Here is a 17,244-nt window from a genome sequence, read left to right as displayed (position 1 = left end):
GAGGGACAATAGGAGAGATGAAGATGTCTGGTTGCATCCATCTGTCTCTGTCTCTCAGTCCATCTTTCCTGTCGTTTTAGCCTGTTTGTCCATCCATGCATCCATTCATATGTCTATCTGTCCATTTATCCATCCATATGTGACCCTGGACCACAAAACCAGTCATAAGCAGCACTGTATATTTGTAGCAATAGCCAACAATATATTGTATTGGTCAAAATTATAAATTTATCTTTTATGCCAAAAATCATCAGGATATTAAGTAAAGATCACGTTCCATGAAGATATTTAGTAAATGAGAACCTCATTTGGACAACTTTAAAGGTGATTTTCTCAGTATTTAGATTTTCTGATTGTCAAATAGTTGTATCTCAGCCAAATACAGGTGCATCTCAATAAATTATAACGCAGCAGAAAAGTTAATTTTTTTCAGTAATTCAACTCAAATTGTGAATCTCGTGTATTAAATAAATTCAATGTGCACAGACTGATGTAGTTTAAGTCTTTGGTTCTTTTAATTGTGATGATTTTGGCTCACATTCAATAAAAAAAAAAAACAATTCACTATCTCAACAAATTAGAATACTTCATACGACAAATATAAAAATATATATATTGAATTGTTGGTTCAGGTCTGGTGAGTTTGCTGGCCAGTAAAGCACACCAACACCACAGTCATTTAACCACCTATTGGTGCTTTTGGCAGTGTGGGCAGGTGCCAAATTCTGCTGGACAATGAAGTTAGCATCTTCAAAAAGTTGGTCACCAGAAAGAAGCATGAAGTGCTCCAAAATTTCTTGGTAAACGGGTGCAGTGACTTTGGTTTTCAAAAAACACAATGGACCAACACCAGCAGATGACATTGCACCCCTAATCATCACAAACTGTGGAAACTTAACACTGGACTTCAAGCAACTTATAACTATGAGCTTCTCATCCTTCGTCCAGAAACTAGGACCTTGGCTTCCAAATGAAATACAAAACTTGCTCTCATCTGAAAAGAGGACTTTGGACCACTGGGAAACCATCCCGTTCTTCTTTACCTTAGCTCAGGTAAGACGCCTCTGACGTTGTCTGTTGTTCAGCAAATTCCTTGACACGTCTGTGTGTGGTGGCTCTTGATACCTTGACCCCAGCCTCAGTCCATTGCTTGTGAAGTTCACTCAAATTCTTGAATGGATTTTGCTTGACAATTCTCATAAGGCTGCAGTTCTTTCGGTTGGTTGTGCATCTTTTTCTTCTACACTTTTCCTTCCACTTAACTTTCTGTTAACATGCTTGGATACAGCACTCTTTGAACAGCCAGCTTCTTTGGCAATGCATGTTTGTGGCTTACCCTGCTTGTGAAGTGTGTCAATGATTGTCTTCTGGACAACTGTCAGATCAGCAGTCTTCCCCATGATTGTGTAGCCTAGTGAACCAAACTGAGAGACCATTTTGGAGGCTCAGGAAACCTTTGCAGGTGTTTTGAGTTGATTAGCTGATTGGCATGTCACCATATTCTAATTTGTTGATATACTGAATCGGTGGGTTTTTGTTAAATGTGAGCTAAAATCATCACAATTAAAGGAACCAAAGACTTAAACTACTTCAGACTGTGTGCACTGAATTTATTTAATACATGAGTTTCACAATTTGATTTGAATTACTGAAATAAATGAACTTTTCCACAACATTTTAATTTATTGAGATGCACCTGTATTATCCTAACAAACCATACATCAATGGAAACCTTAATTATTCAGCTTTCAGATGATGTATAAATCTTTAATTCAAGAAATTGACCCTCATGACTGGTTTTGTGGTCCAGGGTCACACAAGTCTGTCTATCTTTCCATCCCTCAATATGTCTACCTGCCCATCAATCTGTCTATTCATCCCATTCATGCATTCATTCATTTGTACATTCATCTATATATCCATCCATATCTCTGTCTGTCCATCCATCCATTCCTTATCTGTCCATTCAGCCATCCATGCATTCAGCTACTGATGTGTCTATCCATTATCCATCCATCCATAAGTCTGTCCATCCATAGATACACTGTCTATCTGTCCATCCATCCATCTGTCTGTTCGTCCATCCATCCATCCATCCATCCATCCACCCATCCATGTCTTTCTATCTATCTGTCTGTCCGTCCATCAATCCGTCTATTTGTCCACCCATATGTCTTTCTATCTGTCCTTCCGTCTGTCCATCCATCCATCCATCTGTCTGTATATAGTTTAGGAAATATTTACGAGATCATTTTTTTTTCTTTTTTTGGACCATAATGTGAAAATAGTAAACACTCCATTGAGATAAATATTTAAATATCCACAACTTCATTCATTATTGATGAATTTGGAAGTTTAAGAAGACAGGGAGTGTACATCACCTGAAGACATTTACTTCAAAGTGAAAATGGAAACAATATTTCTGCATCATAAACACTGCTAGACAACTGGTTTGCCAGTGACTGAGAAAAGTTTTTGCCCTTCTCTATAAACAAGGAGTGGCAGCTTCCATACATTAAAAAAATGTCAGGAGTATCTATATCACTATGTGTGTCCTACAAACAATTTAGTGTATATCCGTTATTACATAATGTCACCTCTGGCCGTGTGGGTGCGTGATAGTACTCACTGAGGTAACCTTGAGACTCTTTCTGCATGGTGGTGATGGGACAGTCCTTATGTGTCAATAAAAGCTGTTTCAGTTGTGTCACCTCGTTCTTTAGCATCGTGACCTCATTCTGCCAACAAAAACAATGATAACATGAAACACTCACAAAAAAAAAAAAAATCCCTCAGTGATTATATGGAATTGAATGACTTCTTGCTAGTGAAAGATCAAGTCATGCACTTTGGCTTAAGAAATAAAACAAAACATCGTGTGTAGCAACAGAAGTTAATCAAAACTAAACGTCCCTCATTATTTCACAGTTAAAAACATGTATATTTCACAAAAGCACAAGTTTCCTGGATACAGTCCGGCCTGGATTTGACTGCTTAAGACTTACTGTCTATTGAAATTCTTATGTACTGTAGTTTAAGATTAAGTTTAAGCCATGTTTGGGAAATCATGTTTGTGACAGTTAGCCCCCTATGGTTCCCTAGTATGTAAACAAATGTAAACAAAGGCAGACATGTTTATGATGTTCTGTTTTTATCATAAACCATACAATACTTAACATAATTATGACAAACATGTTGGAAAAAGGTCTCCGGCGGATATATTGGCAGCTTCACATCAAACCTCCCAGCAGACACAATGAATTAAAGGCCAGACAAGTCTGGGTCTCATTAGAAAACCTCATAATGAACAGGCGGTGAATTCTCTGCAATTACCGTTGTGGGAAACACAAGCATCTGATCACACAGAGTTCTTGAATTTGATTAAATGTTTTAGCAGAACGATGCGAAAACATGGCAGCGTTTCAGGGATGCTTGGTGGAGAAGAAACTTTGCTTTGACAGGTACCATGTTTGTGACTGTGGGAATATTTTACAAAAGGCAAAACAAGCCTGAACAGTCGGACTATGGGAGTGGCAGGGTGTCTATGAGCATTTTGTCCCACCTCGGCAAACTATGCAATAACAAAGAAAAACAAACACATTTAACATGTTTTGGTCTATTGTTAGCAGGAACTTTGGTTGGGTGAAACTATCTCTCACTTTTTTCAGCCTTTTGACAATATAAAACATATCTGATTTTTATATATATATATATATATATATATATATATATATATATATATATATATATATTCCAGAGGAACCTTCATTTCAACCAAAGCATACTTCAATTAAAATATTTAATGCAAAAAGCAAAGTACCATAAAAAAAATTAGCAACAATGAAGGCATGTTTTTTTTTTTTACTAAATGAAAGGAAGAATTATATTGAAAATATATATACAGTATGCACCATTTATTTACACCAGTATAAAAATACATCATGATAAACAGAAATGTTTGCCTACATAATATATGTTTTGGTAAATATACATTACTGTTCAAAAGTTAGGGGCAGTATGTTTATTGTTTTGAAATAATAATAATAATAAATATTTCTTACGCATCAAATTAGCATATTATAATGAATTCTGAAGGGTCACGGGACTAAAGACTGGAGTAATTGCTGCTGAAATTCAGCTTTGTCAACACAGCAATACATTTTTTAATAAATAAAAAAAGAAAACAGTTATTATTTTAACAGTATTTTTGATCAATTATAAGCTCTTCCTGAGCATGGAGAGATGAAAAATCATACCAACCTCAAATACCTAAACATTGTGGTTGGAAAACATCTCAGGTTACTTATGTAACCATGGTTAACCATGGGTGAGTAAGGAACAAGACACTGCTTCTTCTAGGGGTAGCTATGGGGAATGCCTCATCGTGACCCGTGTCTGAAACATATATTGAAAAACACCAACACCGTGTTGGCCGGTGATAGCCCATGATGTCACTACCAGTGCCACTATAGTATAAAACGGCACCAGGAGAACATGTCATCCACTTCTTTGTCTGAAGCTTGCGTCTGAAGCATGGCAGGAAGCTAGAGGACGCAGTGTCTCGTTCCCTACTCAGGGAACCATGGTTACATAAGTAACCTGAGACATTCCCTTTCAAGGGAACTTGGAACTGCGTCCTCTAGGTGTTGCTATGGGGAACAGTATACCCACACCACCATGCTGAGGGGAGTGAAGACCAAAACCATGGTGGGCACTAAGTACCAAATCTACCCTTTCCATTGGAGTTGCCCCAGGGATGTTAGATGGCTGTCCGTGACATTATGCATTATGACCAAAGGCTTGGCTATGTACCCAAACTTACCTGTTAGGGCCAGACTCCTGGGCCCGGGTAGAGCTCAAGACTTGGAATCAAGAATAGATTATAGATTATATAGATTATATAGATTAATAGAGCATTCATCATACTAAGTCTTGGCCAGGGGCCACCGCTTGCTCTCGCATAATCTTGCTGAAGGAACTGTCTCAACAGATCCCTAGTAGCAATACCCTGTTTAAATAGGTATCCTGAGGATACATAGGTAGAGTGGTGCCCAAGATGAAAGGTGCTTTTACCAGCTCAAGAAAGGGCACGAAGCAACTGTGCGAAGCCCTCACCATATAGGATTTTAGAAAAGAATGCAGAGTACTAGCGTGTGAACTTACCACAGTGTGGATTTTAGAAAATGTGCAAGACTTAACCTGGATTTTAGGATACCGTTCTAAGGGGCTCTTGAAAAGTTTGAAAGGTGACATTGGAGCATTGAGAAGAAAGACCCTCTCTTTCTTCCCGACATATGCCAGGTTCACCCTCAGATGAGTCTTCATTACCACCATAACCGCCATGGGTCTGCCATAGCAGAGGCGGCCTGAATATTAGCACAGAGAGCAGAATCAGTATTGCGGCGCAACACAGCTACCTCATCGGGAGAAAGTCCCTCGCCTTTAACCAGGTCTTTCAGCAGAACAGCCTGATATGCCTGAAGGCACTGGCATCATGTGCAATGAAGCGACAGCCTGACCTGCCATTTAAGCGAGATGTATTCTAAAATGCTTACATGGCAAGGAGGAAGTCTTAACAGAAGATGCCTCCCCCATGGAGCGAAATCAGGGCAGCATCTCTTCAACAGGTGGTATAACCTGTGGCATAACCATTCTCACGCATCCCCTCGATGTTGGCATAACTACTATGCTGGAATCTGTGGATGTGGGATGAGATTTTATTTTTTATTAACATTTTTTTCAAGCCAGAGTGCAGCATAATGTGGTTGTCTGAGAAGGACATGATATAACCATCAGTCAAAAAAACTGCAGACAGACCCACACTATACTGATAGGGAGAAATTTCCCATCATGTCATTTCCATTTTCTCACCGAGACACAACATGCAACATGCATTCAGCTCCAGCGGGAGCTACACATGCTCCACCAAACCCCTAGAAATCAAGCGCAAATGAAACTGCTGCCACGAATGCATCGCTATTCCCGCAAGAGGCGAACACACTCATGCAAATGCCATCTACAAACTCGGGTAAATGGTGAAATACTCACATCCTCCTCAGTAGTCCTGCAATTGCATCACAATGAGCAAACCAGAGCACGAGAGCTGAACACGCTTGCTCTTCACCACACACAGCACGCAGGCCGTGTGAACTGCACGTATCAGAGCAAAGCCTCTGGCGAGAAACATGCACTGCTAAACGCTGTATGCTTCAAACAAAACAGTCAATGAAGGCGAAGACTAGGATGACGTTCTCCCAGCACACAGTTATACTATGTTTACACCGTTAGTTACGTCATGGGTTATTCGTTATGTCATGAGCTGTCGCCTGCCAACATGTTGTTGATGTTTTTCGATGTACAGTATGCTTCAAACATGGGTCACAACAGTGCATTCCCCATAGCAACACCTTGAGGACACAGTTCAGTTTCCTTAAAAGGGAACTATATATATTGGAAATATATATATATATATTGGAAATTGCAAAAAAGAAACTTCAATGGACCTTTGAGCCACAATGACAGAGAATCAGTGTCTTCAACTGATTCGATTTCAGTCATGAGGCAAAGAAGGTTTACAAAATAAAATAAAAATTTATTTAAATCTTTACAATATTCCAATTTACTTAATTTTATATTGTCAGCAAAATCACAAATATCCTTACATTGCCTATTGCTAGTAAGAATCTTTGATAAGAGGGTGGAGTTGCTTAGTGGTTTAAAATAATTGAAAGGTTAAAACCACACAAACTGCAAACTGCAACCTGTGAACCATGGACTATTGTGGCCTTGAGCGAGACTCACTCAGATAAGCAGAGAGCGAATGATGTAGCCTGATGGGGATGATCACCGTGCCCAAACCATGCAAGCTGTTCTGGTTTCATGGTTTTAAGGGGCTTTAGACACGTGTCATCTGGTCAGATTGGACCACCAGCCAGCCAATCACCTGAACACCATCTCAATCAGGCTTGGAGACCTGCTGAAAACCAGCTTGGACTATACTTAAACATCCTTCAAAAATAGACTTACAAGACTACACACACAGCATCAATCTTCCAGGTAAATCTCCATGTAAATTCAAGGTCTACTGAGAGTCCAAATGGATGCATACGAATGGAAACCTCTCGCAGATGCGATGTACCGTGATGCTCAGAGGTTTTACTGGCCTACAAACCACACATTCAGTTGCAGCTGGCTGTGCTCTGGTTACTCTGTGGACCTTAATAACCCATTGACCCTGCCCTCCCCACAGTCATCCCCGTCTGCTCTCCATCGACAGTAGCTTCAGCTGTCAAATCAAGGGTGTTTATGAGCTTCTGTGGTCTAGAGTAAGCTAATACCGAGTGAAATATGAAGCCCAGCGTGAAATACATCTCAGTATGTGTTCCAAAGCGAAGTGTGCTTTAACGCTTAAAAGGTTAATTCACCCAAAAGTGAAAATTAGCCCATGATTTACTCAAAGCATCCTAAGTGTATATTTACTATTAAATTCTAATATAAAAAATTGTCCTTGCTCTTCCATATATGAAAGCAAAGTTTCCTTTAGCAAAGGTAAACCAGTCCAGTCTCTTCTTGGCTTATAGTGAAATCCCCTTACACTTTTCTGTACAAATCCTCATTTTGTGCTTCTAATTTGTGACCAGCTTTTGTTTTGCTGTCTCTAAGCCATGCTTCCACGTTCGTCACTAATCATCTAATGCTACACATACGTCCTACGTCGGAAGTGAGAAAAAAAGTGTTGATAACGTTTTAAATACAGATTTTTTTTTTCTAGGGCTGCCCTCAAATTCTTTCCGTCGACTAGTAGTCGTTCATATAAAACATTACTTGACTAATCACACATTTATTAATAAACCATTTAAATCATTATAATGAGCCTTTAATTGCATATATAGCCTAATAAGCGCTCAAGTACATGCTAAAGTTTGCAATACCACACCGACAGAAGTAATGATTATGAATGTTTCAGGGAAAAACAGTAAGGAGACTGCATTAACATTTTAATAATTTGATGAACTAGTGCTTTCAAGTGCTTTTTTTGAACTAGTGCTTTTGTTTTTGGATTAGATGAAGTCAGTGACACTGGCTCCGCAGTAGTGGATGCGGCTGTATTCATGTTTCATATGGATTACATAATCTGAGAATTTGGTTTTCCATTTGAATTGGTTCATTTGAAAGTATACATTTCACTCTTTATAGATATATTTTCAATGTCTGTAAGGCAAAAATAACCTATACACAGAGTTTTGTGCTCAAGTTCACAGACCAAGACAACAGAAAGCGCATCACATTTGCTTTCATTATTTTACAAAAGCGCCATATTTTGAGTGCATACAGGTGCATCTCAAATTAAAATGTCATGGAAAAGTTCATTTATTTCAGTAATTCAACTCAAATTGTGAAATCGTGTATTAAATAAATTCAGTGCATACAGACTGAAGTAGTTTGTCTTTGGTTCTTTTAATTGTGATGATTTTGGCACACTTTTAACAAAAACCCACCAATTCTCAACAAATTAGAATTTGGTGAAATGCTAATCAACTAACATTCAAAATGGTCTCTCAGTTTGGTTCACTAGGCTACACAATCATGGGGAAGACTGGTGATCTGACAGTTTTCCAGAAGACAATCACTGACACAGTTCACAAGGAGGTTAAGCCACAAACATTCATTACTAAAGAAGCTGGTTGTTCACAGAGTGCTGTATCCAAGCATGTTAACATAAAGTTGAGCGGAAGGAAAAAGGGTGGAAGAAAAAGATGCACAACCAACTGACAGATCCACAGCCTTGTCAGGATTGTCAAGCAAAATTGATTCAAGAATTTGAGTGACCTTTACAGGGAATGGTCTGAGGCTGGGGTCAAGGCATCAAGAGCCTCCACACACAGACGTGTCAAGGAATTTCTCTTGTTAAGCCACCCCTGAACAACAGACAATGTCAGAGGCATTTTACTTGGGCTAAGGAGAATAAGAACTGGACTGTTGACCAGTGGTCCAAAGTCCTCTTTTCAGATGAGAGCAAGTTTTGTATTTCATTTGGAAGCCAAGGTCCTAGAGTCTGGAGGAAGGGTGGAGAAGCTCATAGCCCAAGTAGCTTGAAGTCCAGTGTTAAGTTTCCACAGTTTGTGATGATTTGGGGTGCAATGTCATCTGCTGGTGTTGGTCCAATGTGTTTTTTGAAAAACCAAAGTCACTGCACCCATTTACCAATACATTTTGGAGCACTTTATGCTTCCTTCTGGTGAACAGTTTTTTGAAGATGCTGATTTCATTTTCCAGCAGGATTTGGCACCTGCCCACACTGCCAAAAGCAGAAGTTAAATGACCATGGTGTTGGTGTGCTTGACTGGCCAGCAAACCCACCAGACTTGAACCCCATACAGAATCTATGGGGTATTTTCAAGAGGAAAATGAGAAACAAGAGACCAAAAATTGCAGATGAGCTGAATGCCACTGTCAAAGAAACCTGGGCTTCCACACCACCTCAGCAGTGTTACAAACTGATCACCTCCATGCCACGCAGAATTGAGGCAGTAATCAAAGCAAAAGGAGCCTCTACCATGTGTTGAGTACATGTACAGTAAATGAACATACTTTCCAGAAGGCCAACAATTCACTAAAAATGTTTTTTTTATTTTACTGATTTTATGAAGTATTCTAATTTGTTGAGGTTTTTGTTAAATGTGAGCCAAAATTTTAACAATTAAAAGAACCAAAGACTTGAACTGCTTCCTGTGTACATTGAATTTATTTAATACACAATTTCACAATTTGATTTGAATTACTGAAATAAATGAACTTTTCCAGGACATTCTAACTTATTGAGATGCATCTGTGCAATTAAAGGTAGAGTCTTTACAGATTTGAAAGATGTATTACTGATGCATTAAAGATGTATCTGTATGACCAAAATTGATGGATTATTTTAAGATTAAGTGTGCTCATAGGCACCTCCATCTGTCCTGCAGTGAGCGAGCTACTGTTCAGCTTCCACACAGACATTTGAATTGCGGACATTTCTCTAAGTTAACATTAGATTGAGCAGCCATGTAAAATTTTTCATACTTACATATTTCAGATGACAAGCCATATTTGAGAGGTCAATGAATGATAATCGAGCATTTGGATGTCCTGCTTGTCGATGTATTATGCTCTATTACCACAGACTAGCCATTAATGATCTGCCCATCATGGATTGCGTGACTTCTCCCATGGATTTTTTTTTTCCTGCGACTAAGCGACTAATATACAATTTTGGTCGATTAAGTCTCTTCTGGTCGACTAACAATTAGTCGACTATCAGGGGGCAGCCCTATTATTTTCTCACAAAAATGCATCGATTCACTACACAAGGCCTTTATTCACCCCTCGGAGCCATGTGAGGCACATTTTATTCTTTTGGACTGTTGAAAAAAACACCCACCCAGTGCCATTATAAAGCTTGGAAGAGCAAGAACAATTTTTTATGTAATTCGGGTTGAACTAACCCTTTTAGAACAGAGGCTTTCAGCTGAGGAGAAGTGTGCATATGAGTGATTCTGACCTGCAGCTGCATGTTGGTTTGGGTGAGCTCCTCTGCTTTCTTTTCTAGCGACATCACCCACACTTTCCTTTTCTGTCTGCAGCGTGTGGCGGCTGCACGATTCCTCTCCAGGAACTTCCTCCGGCGCTCGTCGGGGTCTTCGTCCATGACCCGTCTGCGACGACCTCCGCTGGGCGGCGGGGACTGAAGGGTCTGTGTCGGCTGCATTTGCTGCGCAGCTGGAGATAACTGGGACAACATACAAGACTGAAGTTACAATTCTTCCCTAAATTCATACAACTGGCTGCCGGCCAATCACCTGTCTAACATCTCATCACTCAGACCTCTTCAGTCAGAAACTTCCTGTCTGGGATTTTTCTTTAAAACAACATGTGCCCTGTACACGTGGCCCTAGAGTCCTGTGATGGACATCTGGGTGTGAGAAACAGCAGTGTGATTTACAAGCTGCCCCACCCTCATAAAGAGGTGTCAGGGCCCTGTTTTCCACAGCACACGTCCACTCGGACCAATACTCTAAGACACCCTGAGAAACAGGGCCACTACCAGCGCACACGGCCCACAAAAAGCTTCTTTGACATATGCTTGGCAGTTGGCATGTTTGCCATCTTTAGATCATTACAGGTTTCTGGAGGCGAAGGAAAATGCTGCGGCTTTGATGGTTTGCATGTATACAGGGCCCCTTCTTTGGCTTAATAATACATTAAAGCAGAACCTCTGAATCACAAAAAGATGGATTCAGAATTTTAAATAGACAGGTTAAATAAAATATTATTATTTTCTTTTTAATCTAGTTTAAAACACATGTGAAATAGTTCTAAGAAACATTCTCTTTATTTCATATGGTTTTGAAAATCTTATAATAATTTTCAACAAAAATGTGGTTAAAGTTATATGTAAGAACTGTTTTCATTTACAGTTTATATTTTCAACAACATACAGTACTGTCCTTTCCATTACTTCTTAAATGTCATTATGCTTTTAAGACCACACGTTTTATTTATTAGTTTTTTTGTATCATATGACATTTTACATACTGAACTAACGAACTGTTGTCATAATAAGGTGAAAATATTTTATATCTTAAAAGACGTATTGACCTTGAAACACAGACGCAAGTTAGCATGATATAATTTCCTGTTTTATTTTTATTTGTGTGAGTTTCTGCATGTTGGTTGGACCACAACTTTGATTTTGCAGACTAAAAATTCCTTAAATATTAATAATACTTCAAGAAAACTTCAAGTTTGTTTATTTATTTTATTTATTTCCTTCTTTTAAAGAATGTCCTTTTTAAATGATTTGTTCTTCATTGTGATATTAGGACAGTTGTCCTAATATCATTTTTTTTTCAATTACTTCCAAATGTTAAATGTTCAGTTTTTATTTATACAAACTGAAAAATTAATAAAAAATAAGAATAAAAATAAGAATAATTTCTGGCAGATATTCACAACATGGCCCCAGTTTAGCTTTTTTTTCTTCTGATGTTTCACTCTCTCAATTTATCCCAACTCAGGTAAACTCGAAAAGTTAAATTCAGCTTAACTCATCAATCTCAACATCAAATGTACTCTCCAAATATTGCAGCATTGGAACCTCAAAAGCTGTATCTCCCTCCAGATAAGTACCTGTGAAACAGCAGAGTGCATGGGTTGGTGTGGAGAGGTCTGATGTCCGTGTGCAGGGTGCAGGTGGGGTGGGTGGGAGTTGTGGTGCCCGTGGCTTTGTGGGTGGTGATGGGCGCTCTGTGCATGGCCGGGGTGGTGGTGGGCATGGTGTGGATATCCGTGAGGCGGACCCTGCATGTGCTGGTGAGGGTGAGAGTGCAGGTGGTGGTGACCGGCCTGATCCTGCCGCGATGGCATCATCTCCATCATATGACCCATGGAGTTCATGTTGCCATTCGCCATGCCCCCTGGATGGTGGGCAAGGGCAGCTTTCAGTCTCTGAGTAAAAAAACAGGGAAAATGGTATATATTAGTATTATGACTAGTAAGTTTCAGATTTTCCATTTTAGTCCACTGAAAAAAAAAAAAAAACCTAGACGTTGATTAGCACATGGAGGCCATGATGTGAACAATGCAAAAATAGTTTTCTTAATGAGTATTTCAAAGAAAACATCTAAACATCAATAAAACAAACAATTTACAAATCAACATTCAAATATATGACTAGTGCTGGCTGTAGCAGTTTGCAGCGTGGTTCAGAAACCCTTCACCTTCCCCAGCTCCACCTGTATAGATCTGCTACAATATGATTCATATATGCTATATGGGGGTTATTTCATGTATGTTATATTTGCAGCAGCAGTATTTCTTACATGCTCACTGCAGCATGTTGTGGATGTATTGGCAGTAGTAAATCTCGGTACTTGCTCTGCCACCGCAGCAGCAGCAGCGTAGCACATCTATTCCGCCAAGACAAAACACATTAACATTGTCATGTACATTACCATGCCAATCCCTCTGAGAGCTGTCATGACAGAAATATTATTGTTATTATAAAATATATCACATTTAATTTTCTTACCCTATTGGCAATATTTTTATCTATCTAAATTTTATATTTGACTTAAATAAATATAGTTGGAAATATATTTTTTTCTTTTTCTGTTTAAGCATAAATTAAAATGAATTGAATGAGGTTTATTCTTATACAATTTGGCTTAAAAAAAAAAGTATGTTTCTTTTTTTAGGGTGATGACCTGGAAAACAAGACAAAATACTGATTCATTTAAATTTCAGTAAACGTGACAAAACATGACTGTCTGTTGAGTTGACAAGTGAATGATTCTACTTTTTCCCATAGATTAAATGTGACCACTCGCCCACTTTGTGACGTAAATGAATGTCAGAACAGAATGTCACTCCCATTTATCCTCTCACCCACACACCTACACATCCTCTTACACTCCCAGGCACACTATTCCACTATCTGTCGTCACTGTCTAAGAGCTTCATCTGAAGAACGAGCCCAGCGCGGTACAGGTCTGGCAGCGAGAAGGCCCTGGGGACTCTCTCACCCGATTTGCCCATTTCCCCTTCGGCCTACGCTCTGTTGATTCAACCGTGTGGTCTACTTAAGCTTTCACCCAGGGCTGGTCTTGAAATCTATGACTCTAGAGACGCTCAAAGCGCATCTGTGTTTGGAATATATTTACCTGACTGCTCTCTCTCACAGAGCTATTTTTCTGGGCAGCTCAATAAGACAACTTAGGGGTCTGAAAAAAGCCACAAGTGTAAACATACATGCTGCCAAAATATGTCCAATGGTTTGATCTGTTGACAGAACATGTAGAGAAAAAAGTACATAAGCATGTGCATGTATACTTGTAAGTCTGTGTCCGTTCAGTTTGACTTTCTTAAACTTGAGCCAAAGCAAAAAAAACTGGAAAAAAAAAACTTGTTGGAGTATTTTTAGAGAGTGTTGAGTCTACGGTATATATATTTCCACAAAAGCGGAGCAGGTAGACTGACTTCATGAGAAATGGGTCTGAGGTTCAAAAAATAAACAAATCACAGCACAAATTTGATCCAAATAAATGAAAGAAAACATGAAATGAGGTCAACCAAGTATAATTGCATTCAAAGACCGATATTATTCAAATATCACGCAATCCTCATCAACAGTGCAAAAAAACAAATTTAAAAAACATTTTTAGGCCTAATAATAAATGTATTTTAAATATATTACTTTTTTTAGGCTTTTTTTTTAACCTAAAAGGTCAGTTTATACTTTTGTTTTCCTATAGACGGGCTTTGTACATTCCTCATACATTATATTTACACGTATTACATTGCTTTGACCTTTCTCTGTAGAGCTCACCTTCTCGCACACCACGACTGGTCGATTATCTACAGTGCCTGCATGCTATTGGTCAAGCTTCTTTTAAGTCATTACCTTCAGTAAGTATGAAAACAATCAGAACTCACAAAGCTAAAACACTGGACATCTTAGGCAATCTAGAAATCATATGAAGGTAAAAAAAAAAAAAGGACATATGGTAACCCTGAGAAAAAATATTACCGTGAAGTAATTTAAACCTCATAAGTTTTAATTTAAACCTCATAAGTCTGTCAGAGAGGCCAGTGTCCAGAGCTGTGTGTTTGTAACAGGCAACACATTCACTCTCTGAGAGTCATAGCCAGATGGACCGTATGTGAGTGCCAAGGCACAAACCAGAGCACAGCATCCCTTTCTTCTCAAGTTGGTCAACCTGTGAGATGTCTTTTTTTTTAGATGATTTGTTCTCTGAATCATCCTAGTTGCTATTTAGAAGAACAAAACTCAAATTGATTTGATAAGTTGCTGGTTCTTCAGCTCTCCAAGCCAAGCCATACCATTTCTCCCTGACTGCTGGAGCTGCCAGTGCTTTCTGCCTTCACACACTTGCTGCCAAACACACAAGCACTAACCTACCCACCCTTACTGCTGCCCTAACTGGCATTGACACTGTTTTCACCCACCCGCAGCATCCTAATCCATCCTAACCTTTGCCAACACAACAGTAATAACCCACTATTTTCTTTATCAACATTTCTGCTTCAGCATGCAAAAAACTTTCCGTTAAGAAAACACTGACAGCCACGAGGCACCTAAACCTTTTGTTCCCCTGAATATGATATGTCTAGTGTATGACTGTGTGTATGAATTTTATGTTGGTACAGTGGGTACGGAAAGTATTCAGACCTCTTTAAATGTTTTCACTCTTTGTTATTTTGCAGCCATTTGCTAAAATCATTTAAGGTCATTTTTTTCCCTCATTAAAGTACACACATCACCCCATTCTGACAGAAAAACACAGAATTGTTTACATATTTGCAGATTTAGTAAAAAAGAAAAAGTGAAATATCACATGGTCCTATCTAAAGGGATAAAAGGTGCTGTCCATTTCTTCTCATCATCCTTGAGATGGTTCTACACCTTCATTTGAGTCCAGCTGTGTTTGATTATACTGACTGGACTTGATTAGGAAAGCCACACACCTGTCTATATAAGACCTTACAGCTCACAGTGCATGTCAGAGCAAATTAGAATCATGAGGTCAAAGGAACTGCCTGAAGAGCTCAAAGGCACAGATCTGGCCAAGGTTACAAAAAAAAATTCTGCTGCACTTAAGGTTTCTAAGAGCACAGTGGCCTCCATAATCCTTAAATGGAAGACGTTTGGGATGACCAAGGCCAGAGCCTTGACTTAAACCCAATTGACCATCTCTGGAGAGACCTGAAAATGGCTGTCCACCAACATTTACCATCCAACCTGACAGAACTGGAAAGGATCTGCAAGGAGGAATGGCAGAGGATCCCCAAATCCAGGTGTGAAAAACTTGTTGCATCTTTCCCAAAAATACTCATGGCTGCATAAGATCAAAAGGGTGCTTCTACTAAATACTGAGGAGATAACTGTTGGTGCTATTATTCCGAAATGGAAGAAATGCAAAAAAAAATAAAAATAAAAAAATAAATTGGCCTCTCTCTGGAGCTCCATGCAAGATCTTACCTCATGGTAAGGATAATCATAAGAAAGGTGAGGGATCGGCCAAGAACTACACAGGAGGAGCTTGTTAATGATCTTAAGGCAGTTGGGACCACAGTCACCAAGCAAAACATTGGTAACACACTCCACTACAATGGAAAGAAATCCTGCAGCACCCGCAGGGTCCCACTGCTCAAGAAGACACATGTACAGGCCCATAAAGTTTGTGATGAACAATATAAATGATTCAGAGAATGCTTGGAAGAAAGTGCTGTGGTCAGAAGAAATAAAAATGAAGCTATTTGGCATTAAATCGACTCTCTGTGTTTGGAGGGAGAGAAATGCTAACTATGACCCCAAGAACACCATCACTACAGTCAAGCACGGAGGTGGAAAAAATATGCTTTGGGACTGTTTTTCAGTGGTCATCAAGGGGTGACTGGACTGCATGACTTCACTGCATTGAGGGGCAAATGGACAGGCCCATATACTGTACCTCCTTCCCTCAGCCAAAACACTAAAGATGGGTCTTGGATGGGTCTTCCATCATGACAATGACCCGAAACATACTGCCAAGGCAACAAATGAGTGGCTCTAGAAGAAGCACATGAATATATATATATATATATATATATATATATATATATATATATATATATATATATATATATATAAGTGCTGGGAAACAATAAAACATTTTAATTACAATTATTCGCATTATTGTCTGCGATTAATCACAATTAATCGCATTGTGTACAAAACTAAGAATTCATTCAAAAGTAGTGTATTGTGCATTTTTTTCGTTTAAAAGTAGTCCTTCTGCTATATGTACAGTACAAAAGTGCAATAACATTTGGTTTGCAAACACTTTAAACAAATAATATGCTTTTTACAGCACTGTTACTTTTACATAGTAGCAGTTAAAATATTTATTGTAGCCTAAATTTCAACTTATAACATTACTGCAATTAAATAAATTATAAAACAAACCATTTGTCACTGCCAGGACATTAGCGTTTTTATAGAAATTATTTTATAGCTTTTTATAAAAAAAAAAAAGTTATGGTCAGAGTCCAGAGCCTCGATCATAACATTATAACAAAGGCATATAATGGGACAACACTTGATGGGTGGGTAGAGATTCGTGTGTGCAGGATGATGGAGAATAATTAGGGTGTGCTCACACCAGTGTTGTAGTCGAGTCACCAACTGTCGAGTCCAAGTCGAGT

General features: G+C 38.8%; 1 protein-coding gene across 3 annotated transcripts in view; it reads right to left on the bottom strand.

Moving 5' to 3' along the window:
- Positions 1 to 17,244, bottom strand: part of creb5b (cAMP responsive element binding protein 5b) — a 74,650-nt gene that overhangs the window by 5,910 nt on the left and 51,496 nt on the right. The window contains exons 8-12 of one of the 3 annotated variants that reach the window (XM_052577960.1): positions 12,861 to 12,947; positions 12,169 to 12,486; positions 10,541 to 10,768; positions 2,630 to 2,738; positions 5 to 145 (exon numbers count right to left, since the gene is read on the bottom strand). In XM_052577960.1, the coding sequence (XP_052433920.1) occupies positions 126 to 145; positions 2,630 to 2,738; positions 10,541 to 10,768; positions 12,169 to 12,486; positions 12,861 to 12,947 (762 nt within the window). In that variant the 3' untranslated portion in view covers positions 5 to 125. Of the gene's footprint in view, positions 1 to 4; positions 146 to 2,629; positions 2,739 to 10,540; positions 10,769 to 12,168; positions 12,487 to 12,860; positions 12,948 to 17,244 lie in introns of those variants that run through there. The other 2 variants (XM_052577958.1, XM_052577959.1) reach the window with 2 other exon arrangements.

Source organism: Carassius gibelio, chromosome B16 (assembly GCF_023724105.1).
Source record: "Carassius gibelio isolate Cgi1373 ecotype wild population from Czech Republic chromosome B16, carGib1.2-hapl.c, whole genome shotgun sequence".
NCBI lineage: Eukaryota > Metazoa > Chordata > Actinopteri > Cypriniformes > Cyprinidae > Carassius > Carassius gibelio.
Note: the sequence above shows the minus strand (reverse complement) of the source record. Positions and strands in the feature narration are given on the sequence as shown.